Source organism: Aquarana catesbeiana, linkage group LG01 (assembly GCF_042186555.1).
Source record: "Aquarana catesbeiana isolate 2022-GZ linkage group LG01, ASM4218655v1, whole genome shotgun sequence".
NCBI lineage: Eukaryota > Metazoa > Chordata > Amphibia > Anura > Ranidae > Aquarana > Aquarana catesbeiana.
In genome coordinates this window covers 634621738-634649494 of record NC_133324.1, presented here as the reverse complement: position 1 = coordinate 634649494, position 27757 = coordinate 634621738, and the positions used below count along the sequence as shown (strand labels likewise).

General features: G+C 43.3%; 1 protein-coding gene across 1 annotated transcript in view; it reads right to left on the bottom strand.

The window, feature by feature from the left end:
* MMRN1 (multimerin 1) overlaps positions 1-27266 on the bottom strand; it is a 314347-nt gene extending 287081 nt beyond the window's left edge. Inside the window, exon 1 of the mRNA XM_073601042.1 lies at positions 26630-27266. Within this exon, the coding sequence (XP_073457143.1) occupies positions 26630-27102 (473 nt within the window). The 5' untranslated portion in view covers positions 27103-27266. The remainder of the gene's footprint in view (positions 1-26629) is intronic.
* Positions 27267-27757: the final 491 nt, after the last annotated feature.

Sequence of the window (27757 nt, the reverse complement as noted above, 5' to 3'; positions counted from 1 at the left end):
TCTTCTTCTTCCTTCTCTTCTTCTGCTAATTCCACCAAACTGACAATGAGGAATTGTCAGAATCATTTTGTTACACAATCAGTCACTTGCTGTAGGAGGATGATCTTGGTCAAGTATTCCTTGTTTCAGATATTGATGATGAGTAAGATAGTGCCATGACCATAGAGGGAGGGAATATCGGGCAGGGAGCAGCAGGAGGCAGTGATGTTCCAGCAACTGAAAACTACCGCCAAGAGGTTCACTGATTGGAGAGAAGAAAACTTTTGATGGAGAGACAGAACAGTAATGAAGGAGGATTATGTCCAGGATAGGGCAACTTGAAAAGCATTGGAAAGCACAGTTGTCCTAATCGATCTGACAGCACTGCCCCACAGGTACAGGCCACTGCTATTCCTAGAGCAAGTCCACAAATTTGCTGCCAGCAGCAGCATTGATGTCTGCAGCGCATCAGCCATGGTAAAAGCACCTGCCAACTATATGCAGGGGGAGACACATGACTGTGACAGCAGCAGAAGGAAGAGGTGGACTTACTGCTGTCTCAGGGCCATCAGGATCCTTTGCCTATTACCTCCATCCTTTCGAAGCAGAGCAGAGGCAGCAGGAGGCAAAGAATGAATTCTAGAAGAAGGGTTGGGCTTCTGGCAGTGAGAAGGAGATGGGGTAGCCCTTAAGTGGGAATGTATTAACCCCCTCCAAGCTCTGGGTGTTATATGTGGGTGGGGTGAGATTTCTGAGGACCATGTTGTCTTTAGCAACACAGGGTCCTTGGTTAAGGGAAATTTGTGGTAAAAGGCTTTTTTTTGCTGAATTGTCCATTCAGGGACCCCAGCAATTGGGGCATGAAAGAAAGGGACCACTATTGGGTGGAAACCCTGTTGGATCCCTGATACAAGGGTAAAATGGCCAACCTACTGTCGCAATTCCAGAGGGAGCCCAAAATGCAACACTTTGTGGAGAACCTCTTTACCACATTTCCTGATGGTGGCAGGATACCCTCTCATGACCAATGTTCCTCCAATTATCTGATTCCTAAAAAGAGGAGCAGTGGTGGTGGCAGCTGCCAGCAATACTTTTGAAGAGCTTTCAACCACAGTGGACAGGAAGCTCTCAGTCACAGACAGCACCTGAAGCACTGGACTGCTGATTACATCGGGTCCAGAGCTGATGCGAACACTCTTAGAAGTGAGGTTTCTATGGGATATTTTTTATCCAAGCTGAACTATTGGCTGGAGCTTGTGCTGCATGCACTGGACCTTCTGATTTGTCATGCAGGCAGTTAGCTGTGTGACACAGGCTTCAGTGCAGCAGGAAGTCATGTTAAAGAGGGGCAATTCCACCTATCCCCTGACAGTGTGAACTGGCTCACATTTCACTTTTAAACCAGTTTTCTATTACCCCCCCCCCCCCCAAAAAAAAAAAATAATAATATTGAAGCCAGCCACCATTACCAGCTTCTGCCACCTCTCCTGGCCTATTTAAATGTTTCTGCCCCATAAAGATACCACACATAATATTTCTGAAGCTGGACTTTAGCTGCCAGGTTTCATATTTTTATTGGAAAGGAGTGAATACCGCGCTAAGCCTAAAAAATAAACATAGCAGCAACTAATAAGTGGAATACATACACCTATAGAAAATAAAAAAGAAGATAGCTGCGCTGGAGGTTATACAGGTTATAGTGATAAACCAATGTGGACCAAATAAGTGAATTTCAAAAATTAAGATAATAATGAATAACCAGTAAAAATAATACAAATATAATTGCAGAACATGGTATTATGAATATTGTGGCAATGCAGTATATTCTTCCACCACCATTGAGTGCTGATCACTGTGAGAAATAAGCGCTTACCAGAGGCAAGCAAAGAAACAGCTTGCGGCTATAACCCAGTCAAGGCCTTTATGTGGGGATCATGGATGGATCACTCAAACATCAGCCGGGACTCCGTATAGCTGCCACCCGCTAGGATGTATGGAAGTGGGTACCAAGTATGGGCCAAGAAAACAAAAACAAAGCTCCGATAGTGTAATACCGTAGTTTAATTTATTGGAAAAAGATAAAAATTGCACTTACAGATAAAAGTAGATAAAAGGCATATAAAGCCGTCCGGCTAGCGAGCACCCATCCGCTCGTAAGGTTTACCGTGATGACATCAGCGCGTCCTGTCCGCCCGACGTACATTTCGTCATAAATTGACGTCGTCTGGGGCACGGGCGACGCACAGACGCATCACGTTAAGTACACAACAAAATTGAGCCAAGCCTTGATCTGAATTGAGGATAGAAACGCAAACAGATAAGGCATGGCGAACAAGTAACATCTAGTCCTCCATGATGGATGTGGGCAAGATATTGGCAAAAATTAATATATAAACAAAAATGCAGTGCATAATAAAAATATCATAGATTAATATATGAAGCACTGCTAAGAGCAATATTATGAACCAACTAAGGGACATAAATAAAGAAGGAAAAATAAAAAGGATATGTGGAAAAAAGGGGAAACGGATCACCCATAATTAAACTGGGTATCCAAAAGGGGGGATTAATGGCATAAAAAAATGCCTCCTGGGTTATGGAAACGTAGCAAAGAAAAAAATGAGGGAAATCGAAAAAAGTGGGTATCTCGATCCTCAAATCACATGAAGTTTACAATTCATTAATACAGTAAATAAAACTTTAATAACCCCAAAAAAATGACAAAATATATACAAAATGATTTACAAATACCGTATATGGTATGAATTAAATGGATGGGTGTAATAAAGGGTAGGTATGAAATAAGCCTAGAAATTATCAATAAAGGAATTTACATCTACGTCTATATTGAGGCTAAATGGGGCGTAACACTTAAGTCTATGGATCCATGCCATTTCGAGTTGAGAAATGCTCCTAGTAAGGGAACTGCCTCTCCAGTGTAGGCGATATTTGTCAATCCCTACAAATATGGTTTTGGACGGATCTTTATTATGACACTGAAGATAGTGTCTGGATACAGAGTGTTTAGGAAAACCATTTTTTATATTGGTAATGTGTTCATTTAAACGCACAGAAAGGGGTCGTTTAGTCCTTCCAACATATTAAAGCCCACATGGGCATTGAAGTAGGTAAACGACCCCTTCCGTGGAACACGTAATGAAAGGTTCAATAGTGTGTTCAAAGGTTGTACTGGTGGAAACAAAGGTTTTCGTGTAAACAACCACTGTATGAGCAGACCCGACACCTCCTGCACTGATAGAAGCCTGTTAGGTTTTTTTGAAAACCTTTCTTGATGGTAGGAGGGTTAAGGATATTCAGTGCCAACCTACTTTTAAATGAGGGGGCACCTCTATAAATCACCTGGGGCCTATCTGGTAATACTCCACTTAACACAGGATCGCTGTTTAAAATATGCCAATGTTTATTGATAAGTTTTTTAATGCTGCCATGTTGGACTGAATACGTGGTGATGAACGGGACAAGGGAAGTATTGTCATCTCGAGGCCGTTTGGCTGTTTCTTTAAGCAGATCCTCCCTGTGCATAGCTTTTACCTCCTCAAGTGTACTTTTCAAAATCTCATTGGCATATCCCTTCTCTAGAAACCGTTCTAGAGGGAGGGAGAAGGGGCTCCTATCAATCGCCCCTCTTATCAATCGCCCCTTGGGTCGGGGTGGTCCTCCACTTAACTATGTTTACCAGCCACCCACACAATGCCCCTCCAGACCCAACAATGGCTCTGGAGGTGGCCAAGGCCGGGGCACACCCCATAATTCTTCCATTTAAGGGGCGCCCCTTAAATATGAGTACCCAGGGACCTTATCCTTATGGAGTGAACAGCAGTTTCCCATCCACCCAAGGGTTTGCTCCCTCACAAAACAATAATCAATATTATGGGCCCATACATGCCACTGGCCCTAGCCATTTCCCACCACCTATCAATTCAGGTAACAGGGACAGTTATGAATTAGATTATGGTGGTAACCCTCAGAACAGTTGGTTCTGTCTTACCCTTCTAATGATGGAGAACAGAGAACAGACGCTCAACATGGTATAGGTAATTGCACTCTGCTCCTGGCCCCTCATGCACCCGTTGGTAGTAATGGTTTTGAATATGGGGGTTCTGGCCTGCTGAGTCATGAACCGCATCAGTGGGGTTTTCACAGACCCAGCCAGGGCACCAAGCGCACCATAGATCAAAAAGAGGAACTAGAGGGGCGAGGAGGATACGAGCTAAAGCGAAAAAAGCCATAAAGGCCACAGGTATCTTCAATCTAAGCACAGTTGTTTTGAATGACTCTGAAAAACTGGTGTTGGACAAGGGACTCAAATTTGCACCCCCACGGAGGCTCAACAAGTTTGAGACCTACATGGACATACACAAATGTATTCAGAAAATAAACAATAAACACTACATGCTCTCTAATCCTGTCAGTGACATTAGGGCAGCAAACACAGAATACCAACATTCAGGGCTCTCAAACGCTTCTTTGTTCAATCCCCCAGGAAATATAGCCCCTTCTGTTGGGGTCTTTAAGATGTTCTCTTAAGAGGCCTAGATGAAATGCCCATCAAAAAGGTCAGACCCAACCCTGTCTTCTTGGCAGGCCTTGACTCCCTTTGTGAGAACAAGGGGCTTGTGATTAGGCCTGCAGATAAAGGTGGGGGGATAGTCATCCTTAATAGGGATGACTATATGTCAGAGATGTTTAATATCCTTGGTGACCGTGACACCTATACCCCCCTAAAATCCGATCCCAAGCCTAAATACCACAAGGAGTTGGAACATATCATTAGCAGAGGTTTTGATCAGGGCATTCTCAATAAAAAAGAGAGGGCTTTTTTTATTCCCAAGGCACCACGTACGCCAATTAATTAATAATTTGTGCCAAAATTCACAAGCACCTAACCTGTCCCCCGGGACGTCCCATCGTTAGTGGAATAGATTCCCCTATGCCCCGGGTGGGCAAGTGTATTGATTTCTTTCTTCAACCTCTAGTTTCTAAAATGACATCATATCTCAAAGATTCATGTCAGGTGATAAACTTGTTGCCCAATCATACCCCCTCTGACACCACGTGGTTAGTAACAGCCGACGTGGCATCGTTGTATACCATCACCCCCCATGATTTGGGCCTAAGAGCTGTGGAACTATATCTTAGACGAGACTCTGGTCTTGTTGATGAGCAAATATGTTTTCTCATGGAGCTACTGCAGTTTGCAGCTACACATAATCATTTTTGGTTTGACTATGTTTTCTTTCGCCAAGATAGAGGTGTGGCGATGGGGGCGAAGTATGCCCCCAGCTTGGCCAACCTCTTCATGGCTTTGTGGGAGGAGGATGTCGTCTATGTTTGCCAGAAACCCCAGCTCAAGCTGTGGGTGAGGTACATTGACGACATCCTCCTCTTATGGGATGGAAACCGCGAAGATCTAGAAATAGGAATACCTCAATAATAACACTAGGGGGATTCGTTTGAGCTTTGATGTCAGTCTATCCAGTATTATTTTCTGGATCTGACTATTGAAAAATCCCACAATTCCTTTTCAACTTTCACTCACTTTAACCGCTTCAGCCCCGGAAGATTTTACCCCCTTCCTGACCAGAGCGTTTTTTGCGATTCGGCACTGCGTCGCTTTAACTGACAATTGCGCAGTTGTGCAACGTGGCTCCCAAACAAAATTGACGTCCTTTTTTTCCCACAAATAGAGCTTTCTTTTGGTGGTATTTGATCACCGATTTTTATTTTTTGCGCTATAAACAAAATAACAGTGACAATTTTGAAAAAAAAACGCATTATTTTTTACATTTTGCTATAATAAATATCCCCCAAAAATATATAAAAAAAAACATTTTTTTTCCTCAGTTTAGGCCGATTATATTCTTCTACATATTTTTGGTAAAAAAAAATTGCAATAAGCATTTATTGATTGGTTTGCGCAAAAGTAATAACGTTTACTAAATAGGGGATAGTTTTATGGCATTTTTATTAATAATTTTTTTTTACTAGTAATGGCAGTGATCAGCGATTTTTATTGTGACTGCGACATTATGGTGGACATGGTGGACATTTTTGACACATTTTTGGGACCATTGTCATTTATACAGCGATCAGTGCGATTAAAAATGCACTGATTACTGTGTAAACACTGGCAGTGAAGGGGTTAACCACTAGGGGGCGGGAAGGGGTTAAGTGTATCCTAGGGGAGTGATTCTAACTGTAGGGGGGATGGGCTGTGTGTGTCATTACTCTGATCACAGCTCCCGATGACAGGGAGCTGTGATCAGTGACACTTGTCACTAGGCAGAACGGGGAGATGCTGTTTACAACAGCATCTCCCCGTTTGTCCTCTCCATGAGGCGATCACGGGTATCCCCGCGGCGATCGAGTCCGCGGTACCCGCAACCCGACTCATGGAGCTCCCGGCCGGCCTACATTGGCGTGCACCGGTCGGGAACCGGTCAAGGACACTGATAGGAATTCCTATATTCCAACAGACAGTTGTCACCATATATCTTGGCTCAGATCGGTGCCAAAAAGCCAGTTTATGAGAATTAAATGGAATTGTACCAATGCAGACCAGTTTTCACTACAAGCTGATATCCTAATGCAACGGTTTCTAGAGAAGGGATATGCCAATGAGATTTTGAAAAGTACACTTGAAGAGGTAAAAGCTATGGACAGGGAGGTTCTGCTTAAAGAAACAGCCAAACGGCCTCGAGATGACAATACTTCCCTTTGTCCCGTTCATCACCACGTACTCAGTCCAACATGGCAGCATTAAAAACTTATCAATAAACATTGGCATATTTTAAACAGCGATCCTGTGTTACGTGGAGTATTACCAGATAGGCCCCAGGTGGTTTATAGAGGTGCCCCCTCACTCAAAAGTAGGTTGGCACCAAATATCCTTAACTCTCCTACCATCAAGAAAGGTTTTTTGAAAACCTAACAGGCTTCTATCAGTGCAGGAGGTGTCGGGTTTGCTCATACAGTGGTTGTTTACATAGACGCACGAAAACCTTTGTTTCCACCAGTACAACCTTTGAACACACTATTGAACCTTTCATTACGTGTTCCACGGAAGGGGTCGTTTACCTACTTCAATGCCCATGCGGGCTTCGATATGTTGGAAGGACTAAACGACCCCTTTCTGTGCGTTTAAATGAACACATTACCAATATAAAAAATCGTTTTACTAAACACTCTGTATCCAGACACTATCTTCAGTGTCATAATAAAGATCCGTCCAAAACCGTATTTTTAGGGATTGACAAATATCGCCCACACTGGAGAGGCAGTTCCCTTACTAGGAGCATTTCTCAACTCGAAATGGCATGGATCCATAGACTTAAGTGTTACGCCCCATTTGGCCTCAATATAGATGTAGATGTAAATTCCTTTATTGATAATTCCTAGACTTATTTCATACCTACCCTTTATTACACCCACCCATTTAATTCATACCATATATTTGTAAATCGTTTTTTTATATATTTTGTCATTTTTTGGGGGTTATTAAAGTTTTATTTACTGTATTATTTAAACTTCATGTGATTTGAGGATCAAGATACCCACTTTTTTTGATTTCCATCATTTTTTTCTTTGCTACGTTTCCATAACCCAGGAGGCATTTTTTATGCCATTAATCCCCCCTTTTGGATTCCCAGTTTAATTATGGGTCATCCGTTTCCCCTTTTTTCCACATATCCTTTTTATTTTTCCTTCTTTATTTATGTCCCTTAGTTGGTTCATAATATTGCTCTTGGCGGTGCTTCATATATTAATCCATGATATTTTTATTATGCACTGCATTTTTGTTTATATATTAATTTTTGCCAATATCTTGCCCACATCCATCATGGACTAGATGTTACTTGTTCGCCATGCCTTATCTGTTTGTGTTTCTATCCTCAATTTTGATCGAGGCTTGGCTCAATTTTGTTGTGTACTTAACGTTATGCGTCAGTGCGTCGCCCGTGCCCCAGATGACGTCAATTTATGACGAAACGTACGTCGGGCAGACAGGACACGCTGACGTCATTGCGGTAAACCTTCAGAGCGGACTGGCGCTCGCTAGCCGGCCGGCTTTATATGCCTTTTATCTACTTTTATCTGTAAGTGTAATTTTTATCTTTTTCCAATAAATTAAACTACAGTATTACACTATGGGAGCTTCGTTTTTGTTTTCCCGGCAAATACTTGGTACCCACTTCCATACATCCTAGCCGGTGGTAGCTATACGGAGTCCGGCTGATGTTTGAGTGATCCATCCATGATCCCCACATAAAGGCCTTGGCTGGGTTATAGCCGCAAGTTGTTTCTTTGCTTGCCTCTGGTAAGCGCTTATTTCTCACAGTGATCAGCACTCAATGGTGGTGGAAGAATATACTGCATTGTCACAATATTCATAATACCATGTTCTGCAATTATATTTGTATTAATTTTAAGGGTTATTCATAATTATCTTAATTTTTGAAATTCATTTATTTGGTCCACATTGGTTTATCACTATAACCTGTATAACCTCCAGCGCAGCTATCTTCTTTTTTATTTCATATTTTTATTACAGGCTAAAACCTGCATTGTACACTAGGAATGGGCTAAATGGCACAATAAGTTTTGTGTACACATAAAGGTCTATGCAGAACAGCAAAAAAATTCATAGAGTCCAGTTGGAGCATTCAGGGTAACTTTGCCTCTGGTGCATTGAGATCAGTGAAATGTATCTGAAGAGACCAAAGAGATAAGAATAGCAATGAACAATCTGAGTGTAGTATATTAACAAATGTATTGCGGTGAAAAGATAAATGGCAAACTTCTGCATTGTGTCTTGAAGTTTGTGTCTTATGCTGCAGCTCTGGCACTGTATATTATTTATGCAGTTGGGCCCCAGCTGCCAAATTTCTAGTTTGCTAAATCCTGCTTTTGTCTCAAAGTTTGGAGCCGATTCTAGTCCTCTGGCACTGTAAAGGTGCGACACAATGTTCCAATAGCTGAACCTCAACTGCCAAATTTGCCAAATTTGTAAAGTTTGCAGCCAGCATTAAAAAATACTGTTGTCTCTCAGATACAGGGGCCTTCTTACAAGGCAAGTTGATCCAGACACTTCAACCTGCCTGGTGTGTGGCCATCTCCCACACACATAGTGTTTAGCCGCGTACACACGAGCAGACCTTACGGCAGACTTGGTCCATCGGATAATTAAATGGTGTGTGGGCTCCAGCCGACTTTTTTTCCCAAAATTTCGACGGACCTAGAAATGAAACATGTTTCAAATCTTTCCGACGGACTCGAGTCCGGTCGAAAAATCCACTCGTCTGTATGCTAGTCCGACGGACTAAAACCGACGCTAGGGCAGCTATTGGCTACTGGCTATCAACTTCCTTATTTTAGTCCGGTCGTACGTCATCATGTACGAATCCATCGGACTTTGGTGTGATCATGTGTGTCCAAGTCCATCCGTTTGTAAGTCCGGTGCACCTATGCTACAAAGTCAGTCAGAAAGATCGTCGGACCAAGTCTGCCGTAAAGTCTGTTCGTGTGTACGCGGCATTATCGTCACTTGAAACTATCATTTTTCCTGGGGGTGTGCAGTTGGGTACAGTGTAATTTTTATTGTTTTTGCATGGGGTCTACCTTAAAATGGGCAGAAATTACTGTGAATAGAGCCGGTGATGTGAATAGTGCCTGCACTTGCCAGAGTCCTTAACATTGACAGCAGGAAGCGTACTAATATGGCTATTGCATATGGCATTAGGCTCCGCTAAACAGATATATGTTTGGGTGTTCATCTGAATGCTTGAACAGCCAAACTTCCGTTTGAAACAATATTTAAGCTCATTCCTAATCCTAAGTACAGTGCCTTGAAAAAGTATTCATACCCCTTCAAATTTTCCACATTTTCTCATGGCAAGGAGAGCATTAATCAGAGAAGTAGCCAAGAGGCCCATGGTAACTCTGGAGGAGCTGCAGAGATCCACACCTCAGGTTGAACAATATGTCCACAGGACAACTATTAGTGGTGCACTCCACAAATCTGGCCTTTATGGAAGAGTGGCAAGAAGAAAGCCATTGTTGAAAAAAGCCATAAGAAGTCCCATTTGCAGTTTGCGATAAGCCATGTGGGGGACACAGCAAACATGTGGAAGAAGGTGCTCTAGTCAGATGAGACCAAAATTTTACTTTTTGACCTAAAAGCAAAATGCTATATGTGGAGGAAAACTAACACTGCACATCACCCTGAACACACCATCCCCACCGTGAAACATGGTGGTGGCAGCATCATGTTGTAGGGATAATTTTCTTCAGCAGGGACAGGGCAGTTGGTCAGAGTTGATGGGAAGATAGATGGAGCCAAATACAGGGAAATCTTAGAAGAAAACCTGTTAGAGTCTGCAAAAGAATTGAAACTGGAGCGGAGGTTCACCTTCCAGCAGGACAATATCCCTAAACATACAGCCTGAGCTACAATGGAATGGTTTAGATCAAAGCATATTTATGTGTTAGAATGGCCCAGTCAAAGTCCAGACCTAAATCTAATTGAGAATCTGTGGCAAGACTGTCACTCTCAAGATGTGCAAAGCTGGTAGAGACATCCCCAAAAAGATTTGCGGCTGTAATTGCAGCGAAAGGTGGTTCTACAAAGTATTGACTCAGGGGGGCTGTATACAAATGCACGCTACACTTTTCATATATTTATTTGTAAAATATTTTGAAACCCATTTATCATTTTCCTTTCACTTCACAATTATGTGCCACGTTGTGTTGGTCTATCACATAAAATCCCAATAAAATACATTTACGTTTTTGGTTGTAACATGACAAAATGTGGAAAATTTCAAGGGGTATGAATACTTTTTCAAGGCACTGTATAATAAGGATTTGTTCATCAAGACCTCAGCTTAAGGGTAAATTCATTAACTCTAAAATCATTTAACAGCATCTGTATGAAAAATACAGTACAACATACAGGTACCAATCAGCCATTCATGCACAGCATCTGATATCTGGTATAGCAACCAAACCTTTTTTTTTTTAATCTACATTAAGCATATCTATAATGCCAAGAAAAATCTATATTTAGCATGTCTATCATCCTGAGAAAAACATACATTATACATGTCTATTATGCCAAGAAAAAATATACATTTAGTCTCGGTTCACACTGGGGCGGCTTCAAAGACTTCTGTAATAGAAGTCAATGCAAGTCGCTCCGAAGTCGCCCCTAAGTAGTACAGGAACCTTTTCCTAAGTCAGAGAGACTTGAGTCGCTCCGATTAGAACGGTTCCATTGCACTGAATGGAGTGCTACTTGTCAGGCAGCTAAGTTGCCTGACAGGTCGCCTCAGTGTGAACCGAGCCTAAGGCTGGCCATACACTATACAATTTTCTGATTCAATTTCCTTTAGATTTACCTTCAACTATGTAGTGCAAGGGCCTGTCTGATTGCATACAAATTGAAAGGGTTTAGGTTTGACCTCATATTATATGGTTTTGGTAAATCTAAAGGAAAGTTGAACAGGAAAATTGTATAGTGTATGGCCAGCTTAAGCATGTCTATCATCCCAAGAAATGTAATTTAGCTTATGTATACAAACATGAGAATGGGTTACATGGAACATTACAGAAAGGTAACAAATCGCAACGAGTATCATAAGGACTATCAATGTCTAAAAAATGTGCCCATTCACTAACTGCATATTATTATTATTTCTCCCAATGTCATTACCTTTTAGCATTTCAGAAGATTCCAAAGTCACAATATGTTATCTGTTACAATGTAAAAACACTTCTGTTAATCAATACATGTCATCTACCTCTATGTCAGATCAGAGCATGTTACAATGTTTCTCAACTCCAGTCCTCAAGGCGTCCCAACAGGTCATGTTTTCAGGATTTCCCTCAGATGAAACGACTGTGGTAATTACTAAGGCACTGAAACTGATCAAATCACCTGTGCAAGATAATGGAGAGCCTGAAAACATGACCTGTTGGGGTGCCTTGAGGAATGAAGTGGAGAAACATTGTGTTACTGTATGCTCTAATCTGACATCTAAGAAATATCATACAGAGTTCACCCAGATGGAGAGCAAGAGGGCTAATAATAATAGTAGGTGACATTTTCAGGGTTGCAAAAATCCATCTGAGAATGTAAAAGTATTTTGGACGCATGACTTCACCCTACCTGCACTGCAGCTTTTCCAAATTTCTATAGTGGATCTTTCAACAACTTTTCAAGTCTGAATGAATAATTCCTGGCAAGGAATTTTTTTTTTTTTTTAGAAAAGCTCAACTTTTTTATCATCAAAAGGTCTTGAGCTATAGTTAAGTGACTTTGGCTAAGCTGAGATGATGCCATTAGTCTATTGCAGGCAAAATACATAATTTTTTCAGTCTTCTCTCCCCTGGTAATCAGATTTCTACAATGTAAACTAGGTAGCAAGGCATAAGATGAGAGCATTTGGTTTGTGGCAGGGTCAAAACCTACCATGAAAAAGTGTTTTCCTGGCACATCATCATGGCAGCATACAATGGGTTGTGGCTTCGCCCCCACAACCTGATAGGACTGGTTAACTATAAATCAAAGACAGACCCAGCTCACATTCTCCTTTTTGTCCTCACCTGATCAGGGCTAGAGTGGCGATATATGCTTTACCGTTTGTCACCCCAGCCAGGTTCAGCCTCTCCTGGGTGGAAGTCCTTCCTGTATAGCCTCTACATGAGCTATATGGTTGGAGCCCCATTCTGGTGCTGTAGACCTGTCAAAGAAATATTTAAACAAGCTTTGGCATAAGTGACAGCATTTTCTCTTTGCTTTCCATATGCTTTTCACTTCTTTTATTTGTTTTGTGGGCATTTGCCATTTCCAAGATGGCTGCAGCAGTGCAAGTACACTCTGAGCATGAAAGGCAGGAAGTGATGCCTCTGTGGCCAGTTTCCTGGCTAGCCCTTTTCCAGATGGCATGGAAGTTGAGCGGCAGAAGCTACCAAGTCAAGGGTGCTAAGTGCAGGTAGTGGCTCCCTTGTGTCAAGCCAGAGAGATCTCCATGAAAAAGACTTACCAGAGATTATGGGTAAATTGTGTAGATCTCTCGCAGCAAAAGCCTGGAGTCCTTTATCACCATAACCACCCAGGTTTCTGCATTTATTACATCTGGGGTTGAACAAGGGCCTAGGTTGAAATATGTTTAAAATTCAAAGTTCAGCCTTGTCTGCACTTACAGGGGTATAAGGAGCCTTTAACCTTTTAGTAAAACAATTCTTAAAAGGCTTGCATGAAGTTATAGACATGCCAGGAAACCATTGTTCCCTATATGGGACTTGATTATGGTCCTCAGCTCTATCAAGGCCTCATTTCTATCCTAAAGAATAGGCTGCACCCTGCAATCTAACCCTGAAGACTGTATTTCTGGTTGCTACTACCTCTGTGAAAAGGCTGTCAGAGCTGCAGGCTTTGTACTCAAAGAGCCTCACTTAATATTACACCCGGACAGATGTGCCCCTCTCTGATGTGCCCGTATCTGATGTGCCCTGTACCCTGTACCCTGCTGTGCCATACCATGTGCCCTGCTGTGCCCGTACCATGATGTGCCCCACAACCTGTGCCCTGCTGTGCCCATACTCTGATGTGCCCGTACCCTGTTGTGCCCCATACCCTGTACCCTGCTGTGCCCCATACCCTGTGCCCTGCTGTGCCCGTACCCTGATGTGCCCCATACTCTGTGCCCTGCTGTGCCTTGTACCCTGTACCCTGATGTGCCCCATACCATGTGCCCCATACCCTGTGCCCTAATGTGCCTGTACCATGATGTGCCTGTACCCTGCTTTGCCCTGTACCCTGATGTGCCCCATACCCTGTACCCTGATGTGCCCACACCCTATGCCCTGCTGTGTCCAGTACCCTGTGCCCTGATGTGTCCGTACCCTGTTGTGCCAGTGCCCTGATGTGCCCCATACCATGTGCTAATATTTATTTCTATTATTTAATGCTAATAATTTTTTTAATATCATTCACAGCTCTCTGATCACACCAATGTTCCGTGAGCTGTAGATCTGAGCACTACGGGTTACAGTACACCTAAATTGTTAGCCCCACTTCTGAACCCCCAATGGTTGCCTTACCCATACCCCAGTTAATTTTTATTACTTGAATTTTTTTTCCCCTTATGGGGGTGAGTGTGGCCTCATGTCTAAGTTTTGCCTAAGGCCTCACAAAGCCTAGAGCCGCCCCTTGCCAGTTCAGTTCACGACAGTAAAATTTGGAAAATTCATTGTGCATACTTACGCTACTGACCATTACAAAATTTTTCTTGCACCCTCCCGTATGGCAAGTTAGTTCCCATTGTATGCTGCCATGATGCGCCAGGAAAAAGGAAAATTGTATACTCACCTTTCTGTAATTTTCCTTTCCTGGTGCATCTTCATGGCAGCATATAGATTCCCACCCAAATGGTGAGACTTACAGAGAATGCTGTGAGCCGTGTCTGTCTTTAATTTATAGTTAACCTTTCCTATCAGGTTGTGGGGGTGGAGCCACAACCCATTGTATGTTGCCATGAAAATTATGAAAAGGTTAGTATACAATTTTTAGTTTTCACTTACTTCACGCTTCCTTTGCTACAGGCCTGTTCCAGACTTGTGACTCAGAAAAAAAAAGATGAGTCCAGAGGATCAGAATGATGGTCAGGTGACTAGTTGTTAAAAACAGGTCATACTGGACTGACAACCTATTTTCATTACCCACTTCAATAGAGGGCACTTTCACCCCCTTCCTGCCCAGGCCAATTTTCAGCTTTTAGTGCTGTCACATTTTGAATGACGATTGAATGGTCATGCAACACTGTACCCAAATGAAATTGTTATAATTTTGTTCACACAAATAGAGCTTTCTTTTGGTGGTATTTAATCACCACTGTTTTTTTTTTTTTGCTAAATAAATAAAAAAAGACCAAAAATTTCGAAAAAAAAAAAGATTTTTTTCGTTTCTGTTATAAAATTTTGTAAATAAGTAAATTTTCTCCTTCACTGATGAGGCTGCACTGATGGGCATTGATGAGGTGGCACAAATGGGCACTGATGAGGTGGCACTGATGGGCACTGATAGACAGCACTTATGGGCACTGATGGATGTCACTGATGTGCAATGACGGGCACTGATGGGCGGCACAGATGGGCACTGATAGATGGCACTGATAGGCAGCACTGATGAGGAGGCACTGACAATCATTACTGATGGCACTGATTGGTTTCCCTGGTGGGCACTGATTGGCATCCCTGGTGGCCACAGGTTGGCATCCCTGGTGGGCACGGGTTGGCACTCTGGGTTGGTATTTGTGGGTATCCTTGATGGGTCTGCACTGATAATCAATGCGCTCTCTCTGTCAGGAGAGCTGCTTATTGGCTCTCCTCTACTCACGCCTTGTCAGCGCGAATAGAGGAAAAGCGGATAACCGGCACTTCCTGGTTACGATGTGATCGGTTGTGATTGGACACAGCTGATCATATGGTAAACACCCCCCGGTTAGGTTTGCGCCAGAACCTGCGAACGGACCGAAAATTTGCACGGACGTTAGAACCCCATTGATGTCTATGGGACGTTCAAAATCAAAAGTGCTCATTTTAAAGGCTAATTTGCATGGTATTGTCCTAAAAAGGGTTTGGGGACCCGGGTCCTGCCCCAGGGGACACGTATCAATGCAAAAAAAACTTTTTAAAACAGCCTTTTTTCAGGAGCAGTGATTTTAATGATGCTTAAAGTAAAAAAAAAAAATTGAAATATTCCTTTAACTATCGTAACTGGGAGGTGTCTATAGTATGCCTGTAAAGTGGCACGTGTTTTCTGTGCTTGGAACAGTCCCTGCACAAAATGACAATTTTAAAGGGATAAAAATCATTTAAAACTGCTTGCGGCTTTAATGTAATGTCGGGTCCTGGCAATATGGATGAAAATCAGTGAGACAAACGGCATGGGTACCCCCAAGTCCATTACCAGGCCCTTTGGGTCTTGTATGGATATTAAGGGGAACCCCGCACCCAAATTAAAAAAAGAAAGGTGTGGGGCCCCCAGGCCCTATATACTCTGAACAGTAGTATACAGGCGGTGCATACAAGACAGGGACTGTAGGTTTGTTGTTAAGTAGAATCTGTTTGTAATTTTGAACTGGTACATTTTTAACATGTTTAGCTTCAGCCAAAAAATCAATTTTATGCTTTTTGGAAAACATAGGGAAGAGTTATCACCCCTGTGACATTTGTTTTGCTGTCTGTGCTCCTCTTCAGAAGATTTCACCTCACTTTTTGTCCCAATGACAAATGTTTTTTGAAAATTTGGGGGTTTTAGTGAAACAAGGATTGGTGATAAAGTATCAGTGGAAAGGAGAAAAGTTTTTCCCATATTAACTCTTACAGGAGAGAATTTCCCTTCCTAGGGGTAGATTTCATCTCACTTCCAGTTGTCTCCTTCCGTTTGCAAGTAGGAGTCGTTTGTAAGTTGGATGTTTGAAAGTAGGGGCCTGCCCGATATACTCAGCATAAATTTGGGCCTTAGGTGTTGTTGTGGCCACAACACTGTAAGCCCTCACAGGGCCCTGCTGTGAAATATTAGATCAAGAATTGGAATTACATGCCCCTGTTCAACAGGGGCACAAAAATTGGGACTTTGGTGGTGGTGGTGGTGCTGGTGCCACAACACTGTATTGCCCCGTACACACGGTCGGATTTTCCGATGGAAAATGTCCGATCGGAGCGTGTTGTCGGAAATTCCGACCGTGTGTGGGCTCCATCGGACATTTTCCATCGGATTTTCCGACACACAAAGTTGGAGAGCAGGAGATAAAATTTTCCGACAACAAAATCCGTTGTCGGAAATTCCGATCGTGTGTACACAAATCCGACGGACAAAGTGCCACGCATGCTCAGAATAAATAAAGAGATGAAAGCTATTGGCCACTGCCCCGTTTATAGTCCCGACGTATGTGTTTTACATCACCGCGTTTAGAACGATCGGATTTTCCGACAACTTTGTGTGACCGTGTGTATGCAAGACAAGTTTGAGCCAACATCTTTTGATGCAATTCTTTGCAGCAGGGCTAGTTCCTGCGCTCCAACTAGAGTATCTGTGAGGGGTTGCAGTGTTGTGGCACCAGTGTCTAAGGCCCAATTTTTCAGCCCCTGTTTAACAGGGGCATGTAATTACAATTTTTGATGCAATTCTTTGCAGCAGGGCTATTTCCTGCGCTCCAACTAGAGTATCTGTGAGGGGTTGCAGGGTTGTGGCACCAGCACCAGTGCCTAAGGCCCAATTTTTCAGCCCTTGTTCAACAGGGACATGTAATTAGAATTCTTGATGTAATATTTCACAGCAGGGCCTGTTTCTGTGCCCACCATGAGTAACTGTGAGGACTTATGCCCCGTACACACAGTCGGACTTTGTTCGGACATTCCGACATCAAGAGGCCGCGTTGGCAGCTGCTTTGCCAGACAAAGTACCTTGAGCATGGGTGAGAGAGGATGAGGAGGATGATGATGGCTTGGTCATCCACTCGACCAAGTCTTCCGCATGTTGCGGCTCAATATGGCCAGCTGACGAAAAAAAGGCCAAGCGTGTCCCACGGCCACGTGCTGTTGAGGATGCACCGTCTCCATGACCAGCACTGTTGCCTCTAGACACAGAGCCTGCTTGCCCTCGTTTATTGGTTTGTGACTGTCTGCCTCTCCTTGTTGGCCTTCCAGACATACGAATGGCCTGCAGTGAGATGTAGCTGCACTAAGCTGGGATATATATATATAATCAACTGCCTGTCTGTAGTATTATTAGTATTAGTATTAGTATGAGACACCACCAATCTTCTACAGTTAGCTTTAGCTGAACACTGTGCAGAGGTCACACTACACTAACTTGTAGCTTTAGCTGAACACTGTGCAGAGGTCGCACTACACTAACTTGTAGCTTTAGCTGAACACTGTGCAGAGGACGCACTACACTAACATATAGCTTTAGCTGAACACTGTGCAGAGGACGCACTACACTAACGTTTAAATAATGTAGCTGCCTGCAGTAGTGATAGGATCAGGAAAACACCACCAACCTTCTACAGGTAGCTTTAGCTGAACACTGTGCAGAGGTTGCACTACACTAACTTGTAGCTTTAGCTGAGCACTGTGCAGAGGACGCACTACACTAACATATAGCTTTAGCTGAACACTGTGTAGAGGACGCACTACACTAACGTTTAAATAATGTAGCTGCCTGCAGTAGTGATAGAATCAGGAAAACACCACCAACCTTCTACAGGTAGCTTTAGATGAACACTGTGCAGAGGTCACACTACACTAACTTGTAGCTTTAGCTGAACACTGTACAGAGGTCGCACTACACTAACTTGTAGCTTTAGCTGAACACTGTGCAGAGGACGTACTACACTAACGTTTAAACAATGTAGCTGCCTGCGGTAGTGTTAGGATCAGGAAACACCACCAACCTTCTACAGGTAGCTTTAGTTGAACACTGTACAGAGGTCGCAATACACTGCGGTAGTGATAGGATCAGGAAAACACCACCAAGCTTCTACAGGTAGCTTTAGCTGAACACTGTGCAGAGGTCACACTACACTAACTTGTAGCTTTAGCTGAACACTGTGCAGAGGTTGCACTACACTAACTGGTAGCTTTAGCTGAACACTGTGCAGAGGACGCACTACACTAATGTTTAAATAATGTAGCTGCCTGCGTTAGTGATAGGATCAGGAAAACACCACCAAGCTTCTACAGGTAGCGCTTTAGTTGAACACTGTGCAGAGGCGCACTACACTAACGTGGAAATAATGTAGCTGCCTGCAGTAGTGATAGGATCAGGAAAACACCACCAACCTTCTACAGGTAGCTTTAGCTGAACACTGTGCAGAGGTCGCACTACTCTAACTTGTAGCTTTAGCTGAACACTGTGCAGAGGTCGCACTACACTAACTTGGAGCTTTAGCTGAACACTGTGCAGAGGTCGCACTACACTAACATGTAAATAATGTAGCTGCTTGTGGTAGTGATAGGATCAGGAAAATAACACCAACTTTCTACAGGTAGCTTTAGCTGAACACTGTGCAGAGGTCGCACTACACTAACTTGTAGCTTTAGCTGAACACTGTGCAGAGGTTGCACTACACTAACGTGTAAATAATGTAGCTGCCTGCGGTAGCGATAGGATCAGGAAAACACCACCAACCTTCTACAGGTAGCTTTAGTTGAACACTGTACAGAGGTCGCAATACACTAACGTGTAAATAATGTAGCTGCCTGCGGTAGTGATAGGATCAGGAAAACACCACCAACCTTCTACAGGTAGCTTTAGCTGAACACTGTGCAGAGGTCGGACTACACTAACGTGTAAATAATGTAGCTGCCTGAGGTAGTGATAGGATCAGGAAAACAACACCAACCTTCTACAGGTAGCTTTAGCTGAACACTGTGCAGAGGTCGCACTACACTAACTTGTAGCTTTAGCTGAACACTGTGCAGAGGTCGCACTACACTAACTTGTAGCTTTAGCTGAACACTGTGCAGAGGACGCACTACACTAACGTTTAAATAATGTAGCTGCCTGCGGTAGTGATAGGATCAGGAAAACACCACCAACCTTCTACAGGTAGCTTTAGTTGAACACTGTACAGTGGTCGCAATACACTAACATGTAAATAATGTAGCTGCCTGCGGTAGTGATAGGATCAGGAAAACACCACAAACCTTCTACAGGTAGCTTTAGTTGAACACTGTGCAGAGGTCGCACTACACTAACGTGGAAATAATGTAGCTGTCGGCGGTAGTGATAGGATCAGGGAAACACCACCAACCTTCTACAGGTAGCTTTAGCTGAACACTGTGCAGAGGTCGCACTACACTAATGTGTAAATAATGTAACTGCCTGCGGTAGTGATGGGATCAGGAAAACACCACCAACCTTCTACAGGTAACTTTAGCTGGACACTGTGCAGAGGTCGCACTACACTAACTTGTAGCTTTAGCTGAACACTGTGCAGATGTCACACTACACTAACTTGTAGCTTTAGCTGAACACTGTGCAGAGGTTGCACTACACTAACTTGTAGCTTTAGCTGAACACTGTGCAGAGGACGCACTACACTAACGTTTAAATAATGTAGCTGCCTGCATTAGTGATAGGATCAGGAAAACACCACCAACCTTCTACAGGTAGCTTTAGCTGAACACTGTGCAGAGGTCGCACTACACTAACGTGGAAATAATGTAGCTGCCTGCGGTAGTGATAGGTTTAGGAAAACACCACCATCCTTCTACAGGTAGCTTTAGCTGAACACTGTGCAGAGGTCGCACTACACTAACGTAAATAATGTAGCTGCCTGCGGTAGTGATAGGATCAGGAAAACACCACCAACCTTCTACAGGTAGCTTTAGCTGAACACTGTGCAGAGGTCACACTACTCTAACTTGTAGCTTTAGCTGAGCACTGTGCAGAGGTCGCACTACACTAACGTGGAGCTTTAGCTGAACACTGTGCAGAGGTCGCACTACACCAACGTGTAAATAATGTAGCTGCCTGTGGTAGTGATAGGATCAGGAAAACAACACCTACCTTCTACAGGTAGCTTTAGCTGAACACTGTGCAGAGGTCGCACCACACTAACTTGTAGCTTTAGCTGAACACTGTGCAGAGGTCGCACTACACTAACTTGTAGCTTTAGCTGAACACTGTGCAGAGGTCGCATTACACTAACGTGTAAATAATGTACTGTAGCTGCCTGCGGTAGTGATAGGATCAGGAAAACACCACCAACCTTCTACAGGTAGCTTTAGTTGAACACTGTACAGTGGTCGCAATACACTAACATGTAAATAATGTAGCTGCCTGCGGTAGTGATAGGATCAGGAAAACACCACCAACCTTCTACAGGTAGCTTTAGTTGAACACTGTGCAGAGGTCGCACTACACTAACGTGGAAATAATGTAGCTGTCGGCGGTAGTGATAGGATCAGGGAAACACCACCAACCTTCTACAGGTAGCTTTAGCTGAACACTGTGCAGAGGTCGCACTACACTAATGTGTAAATAATGTAACTGCCTGCGGTAGTGATGGGATCAGGAAAACACCACCAACCTTCTACAGGTAACTTTAGCTGGACACTGTGCAGAGGTCGCACTACACTAACTTGTAGCTTTAGCTGAACACTGTGCAGATGTCACACTACACTAACTTGTAGCTTTAGCTGAACACTGTGCAGAGGTTGCACTACACTAACTTGTAGCTTTAGCTGAACACTGTGCAGAGGACGCACTACACTAACGTTTAAATAATGTAGCTGCCTGCATTAGTGATAGGATCAGGAAAACACCACCAACCTTCTACAGGTAGCTTTAGCTGAACACTGTGCAGAGGTCGCACTACACTAACGTGGAAATAATGTAGCTGCCTGCGGTAGTGATAGGTTTAGGAAAACACCACCATCCTTCTACAGGTAGCTTTAGCTGAACACTGTGCAGAGGTCGCACTACACTAACGTAAATAATGTAGCTGCCTGCGGTAGTGATAGGATCAGGAAAACACCACCAACCTTCTACAGGTAGCTTTAGCTGAACACTGTGCAGAGGTCACACTACTCTAACTTGTAGCTTTAGCTGAGCACTGTGCAGAGGTCGCACTACACTAACGTGGAGCTTTAGCTGAACACTGTGCAGAGGTCGCACTACACCAACGTGTAAATAATGTAGCTGCCTGTGGTAGTGATAGGATCAGGAAAACAACACCTACCTTCTACAGGTAGCTTTAGCTGAACACTGTGCAGAGGTCGCACCACACTAACTTGTAGCTTTAGCTGAACACTGTGCAGAGGTCGCACTACACTAACTTGTAGCTTTAGCTGAACACTGTGCAGAGGTCGCATTACACTAACGTGTAAATAATGTACTGTAGCTGCCTGCGGTAGTGATAGGATCAGAAAAACAACACCAACCTTCTACAGGTAGCTTTAGCTGAACACTGTGCAGAGGTTGCACTACACTAACGTGTAAATAATGTAGCTGCCTGTGGTAGTGATAGGATCAGGAAAACACCACCAACCTTCTACAGGTAGCTTTAGCTGAACACTGTGCAGAGGTCGGACTACACTAACTTGTAGCTTTAGCTGAACACTGTGCAGAGGTCGCACTACACTAACTTGGAGCTTTAGCTAAACACTGTGCAGAGGTCACACTACACTAACTTGTAGCTTTAGCTGAACGCTGTGCAGAGGTCACACTACACTAACTTGTAGCTTTAGCTGAACACTGTGCAGAGGTCGCACTACACTAACTTGGAGCTTTAGCTGTACACTGTGCAGAGCTCGCACTACACTAAAAAATAATGTAGTTGCCTGTGGTAGTGATAGGAACAGAAAAACACCACCAATCTTCTACAGGTAGCTTTAGGTGCACACTGTGCAGAGGACGCGCTACACTAATTGTAAATACTGTAGCTAATAGGACTAATAGGATCAGAAGAACGCCAGCAATTTTCTTCAAATACTGTAACAACACCTGCCTGCCTGTCAGTAGGAAGATAATAACAGGAATGGATCTAGCTAAACTGAATACAGTGTATATATATATATATATATATATATATACACAACACCTGTGATGCATATATATACACAATACACTGTAAGTACAGCTAACTGACTGACTGTCCTGCCTAATCTATCTAACTTAAATCAAATGACACTGTCTCTCTGTCTCTGTCTCTCAACGCCGGAACACACTACACAGGGCCGACGTGCAGGCGGCCTTATGTAGTGTGGGGTGTGTACTAAACCCCCTGAGCCATAATTGGCCAAAGCCACCCTGGCTTTGGCCAGTTACAGCTCTCTGTACAGACAGCGCTGTGATTGGCCAAGCATGCGGGTCATAGAAATTACACTTAAGCTGGCCATATACGGTTTGAATCTTGTCCAGTTCAGCAGGGGCTTGGACCCAATCAACGTGGGTACAACCAGCCTGCCGGATTCTTCATATAGCCGTTGGCAATAATCATTGTGCGTTCTCTGGTCAGATCAGCTCCCCCTGCCCCCACCCCTGCTGGGAGAACAGTTAAGTCTAGTACACACGGGCCGTATGCCAGCCGACATCAGCCAGCTCAATAAAAAACGGTCGACATTCAGCCAGTGTGTATGGAAGCTGATCCGAGAGATGAGCATGCGGGAAAACCAGCAGCCGACTGGCTCCCGATCAGCGCTCTCAGCCAATGACTGGAGTGTTCTGGCGGGGGGGTCTCCCTGTCAGAACACAATAGAACAGCAGGGGAGATCTCTGTACTAACATTGGATTGTTAGTACAGGGACTCTGACTAGAGCTGTCAAGTTTTTTTTTTAGTTCAACAGAATTTCTTGTCCTGGTGTCATTGGGACAGGAAGTGAGGGTAAATCTTCATAACGAGGACACTTACAGTTGGGCATTAATCTCACAATAACTACGATGGGGAACCCCTGCATACTCTTATTTGAAACAGGGATAGGAAGACGTATACACATTCTGGCTATAAACACCCCCACTCTATTAGTTCTAGTTGTGATGATTGAACAGTGCAGTGGCTTAAGCCAGCCATAGACGGTTCAAATCTCGGCCGGTTCAGCAGGAACCAGATAAGATTCAAACCGTGTATGGGCAGGCTGAATGTACCCAAGTTGATCGATCGAGCCTGTCAGATTTTACATGTGATTATTCACTGTGTTCTCCTGGCAGGGGCAGCTTCCCTGCCCCCCGCCAGGAGAACACAATGGCTCAGCAGGAGGGATTCCCCCATAAATACTTACTGTGTTGATGGGGGAATCGAGCAATTTTCTTCCCTGCAACCTGTGCTTGCAGGAAAGAAAACTGCTCTGCCTATGTCTGGCTTAGTGGTAAGTACTTTTGTCTTGCAACATGGGGTCCTTGGATTATATCCCCACCCAGAAAATACCGTTATGGAGTTTGCATGTTCTCCCTGTGCTTGCGTGGGTTTCCCCCAGGTACTCTGGCTTCCTCTCAAACTCCAAAAGATTTGTTGGTAGGTTTGTTGGATCCTGTCTATATTGCATGTGAGGTAGGCATCTTAGATTGCAAACTTCTTAGTGGCAGGGATTATTGTGAATGTACAATGTACAATAATTAAAGTGCTGCATAAATTGTCAATGCTATATAAGATCATACAGCAATAACCAGAGTGCAATCACTTTATACAAATAAATCAATGCTGCATAAACATACATAGGGATGAGCCGAACACCCCCCGGTTCGGTTCGCATCAGAACATACGAACAAGCAAAAAATGTGTTTGAACACGCGAACACAGTTAAAGTCTATGGGACACGAACATGAATAATCAAAAGTGCTCATTTTAAAGGCTTATATGCAAGTTATTGTCATAAAAAGTGTTTGGGGACCTGGGTCCTGCCCCAGGGGACATGTATCAATGCAAAACGGCCGTTTTTTCGGGAGCAGTGATTTTAATAATGCTTAAAGTGAAGCAATAAAAGTGTAATATTCCTTTAAATTTCATACCTGGGGGGGGTGTCTATAGTATGCCTGTAAAGGGGCGCATGTTTCCCGTGTTTAGAGCAGTCTAACAGCAAAATGACATTTCAAAGGAAAAAAAAGTCATTTAAAACTATTCACAGCTATAATGAATTGTCGGTCCGACAATACACATAAAAGTTCATTGATGAAAACGGCATGGGATTTTGGGGAACCCCGAACCAAAATAAAAAAAAATGACGTGGGGTTCCCCCTAAATTCCATAACAGGCCCTTGAGGTCTGGTATGTATATTAAGGGGAACCCTGCGACAAAATTTTTTTTAAAAATGGCGTGGAGTCCCCCCAAAAATCCATACCAGACCCTTATCCAAGCAACCTGGCAGGCTGCAGGAAAAGAGGGGGATGAGAGAGCGCCCCCGCTCCTGAACCATACCAGGCCACATGCCCTCAACATTGGGAGGGTGCTTTGAGGTAGCCCCCCAAAGCACCTTGTCCCCATGTTGATGGGGAGAAGGGCCTCAACCCCACAACCCTTGCCCGGTGGTTGTGGGGGTCTGCAGGCGGGGGGCTTATTGGAATCTGGAAGCCCCCTTTAACAAGGGGACCCCCAGATCCCAACCCCCTGTGTGAATTGGTAATGGGGTACAAATGTACCCCACACCATTTTTTTTTAAAATTTGGCGCGGGGTTCCCCTTAATATCCATACCAGACCTGAAGGGCCTGGTATGGAATTTAGGGGGACCCCCACGCATTTTTTTTATTTTGGTTCGGGGTTCCCCTGTGGGGAAATGGCAGCACAGTGGTGTAGTGGCTAGCACTCATCGCCTCTCAGCAATAGGGTCGCTGGTTCGAATCGCAACCACGACACTACCTGCCTGGAGTTTGCATGTTCTTCCTGTGCCTGCGTGGGTTTCCTCTGGGTACTCCGGTTTCCTCCCAGACTCCAAAGACATGCTGGTAGGTTTATTGGCTTCTGTCCAAAAAAATTGGCCCTGGTGTATGGGTGTGAGTTGGGGACCTTGGATTGCAGACTCCTTGGGGGTGGGGACCGGTGTGGGTGTGTGTGGAGCACTGCGTAGATTGATGGCGCTACATGGGTACCTTAAAATATATATAAAAAAATAATAATAATATAGTGGATGGGCATCTTGATGGGACGCAATGTGCGGGGATGGGGACAATTGTGGGTGCTCACTCAGGTTGAACTGGATGGACTGGTGTCTTTATTCAACCTTACTAACTATGTAACTATGTAACTATGAAATCCCATGCCATTTTTATCAATGAACTTTTATGTGTATTGTTGGACCGACAATTCATTAATAGCCGCGAGTAGTTTTAAATTACTTTTTTCCTTTGAAATGTAATTTTGCTGTCAGACTGTTCTAAACACGGGAAACATGCGCCACTTTACAGGCATGCTATAGACACCCCTCGGGTACGAAATTTAAAGGAATATTACACTTTTATTGTTTCACTTTAAGCATTATTAAAATCACTGCTCCCGAAAAAACGGCCATTTTTAGAACTTCTTTTTGCATTGATACTTGTCCCCTGGGGCAGAACCCAGGTCCCCAAACACTTTTTATGACAATACCATGCATATAAGCCTTTAAAATTAGCACTTTTGATTTCTCCCATAGACTTTTAAAGTGTGTTCCGCGGATCTTGAATTTGCCGCGAACACTCCAAATTGTTCGCTCTTGGCGAAATGGCGAACAGCCGATGTTCGAGTCTAACTCATGTTCGACTCGAACTCGAAGCTCATCCCTAAACATACACTAGCCCTTTTCTGTTGCTTTTTGCATATCACATCAATAAAAATGAATGGTGTGAGCCATTCTCTCCTTTTCAAATCTCCTGTCCTAAATAAATATACAGTAAAGCCTTTCATCACATAGACAAACCCTGTTTATATTGTAAAGGATCTAAAACTTTGCAAAGGAATTTCATTTAAGCAGTTTCAATTGCATAAAGCTGGCTCTTGAATAAAGCAAAGAAATTTCTTAGAATATGAAATGCTGCAGTGTGAATTACATAGTCATACGTTCCTGTCTTATGGAGTTAAATGCAGATACCACTGTATGACCAGACAATCTTTTAATAGGTATAAAGAAAAAACATCTGCTCTTACTTTCCTCTTGCTGTTTCAAAGCTGGATTTCTGGCTGTTATTGTTGTAATTCTGCCTTGGTAAACGGTTAGTTCCTGATTGGACATTCTCTGTTTGTGATGGTGTCTTCTTTGTGGTCTCTGGCTGTTCATCAATAGCCTTAGTGGCTTCTTCTGTTGTAGCCTCTGTGGGTGGTGGTGCTCTAAGTGGCATTCTTATAATCTTTTCAAAAATTTTATATTCTTTCCTCTTGGCTTTTGGTAAACTAGCAGGTGTAGTAGTTGAAGTTTGTAGAGTTGTGGTCCCTTCTTGAAATTGTATGTCATGGCTTTTAGGGATGGATATTTCTGGATTAAGCTCAGAAAGTAACCTCCTTACATTAGTGTCCTCTGGTTCTGTCCAAGGGTCCTCAGTAACATTTATGGAATCCCTGAATTCTCTTGTTTTGCATTCATCAATATGCAGAAAAATACCCAACAGCAATAATAATTTCATCTTGGGGATTAGACAGTTAGAGTTCCTACTTTGCCTCTGGTTCTGCTCTTGTATGTTTATGTTCTCATTGCTCTAGTTCTCTCTCTCACCCTGCCAGTTAACAATCTGGTAAAAGGAAACAGGTTGTAACTTGTCATTTACGGGATTGAGGAAGTTTAACTTCCTGTTACTGTGAAATCCTCTGGACCCTTCGCCCTGTGATTATAGCTACATGGAAGGCATGAAAGATGTCTGGAAAAGGAAATAATGACAGGAGAGAAAGTGGAACATTATTGGCCTTTGTATGAAAAGCTGTCACAACAACCACCACCTGCAAACAGAATTTACTACAGGAAAAATCTAAGCCATAAGATAAAATATAGCTGAAGAGATAGAGGGTAAGCACTACAAATCCAGTGCATAATGCAAGCTTCATATTCATTTACATAATATTACCCTGTAAGGAAAAGATATCAGTTTTTGACTCCAAACTTTGTGACATTTCTCTGGAATGTCCAGTTGCTACTAGAAATTGGTGTACAAAATTTGAGAATATCATCAATAATCTAGACACATTTATGGAGTATCGAGTACAGCTCAGTGCATTTACTTAGCTGACACAGTGGTAGACAGTGGTCTAAATCATTGGAATCCCTTTTAAGCCTCTTAGTATTTT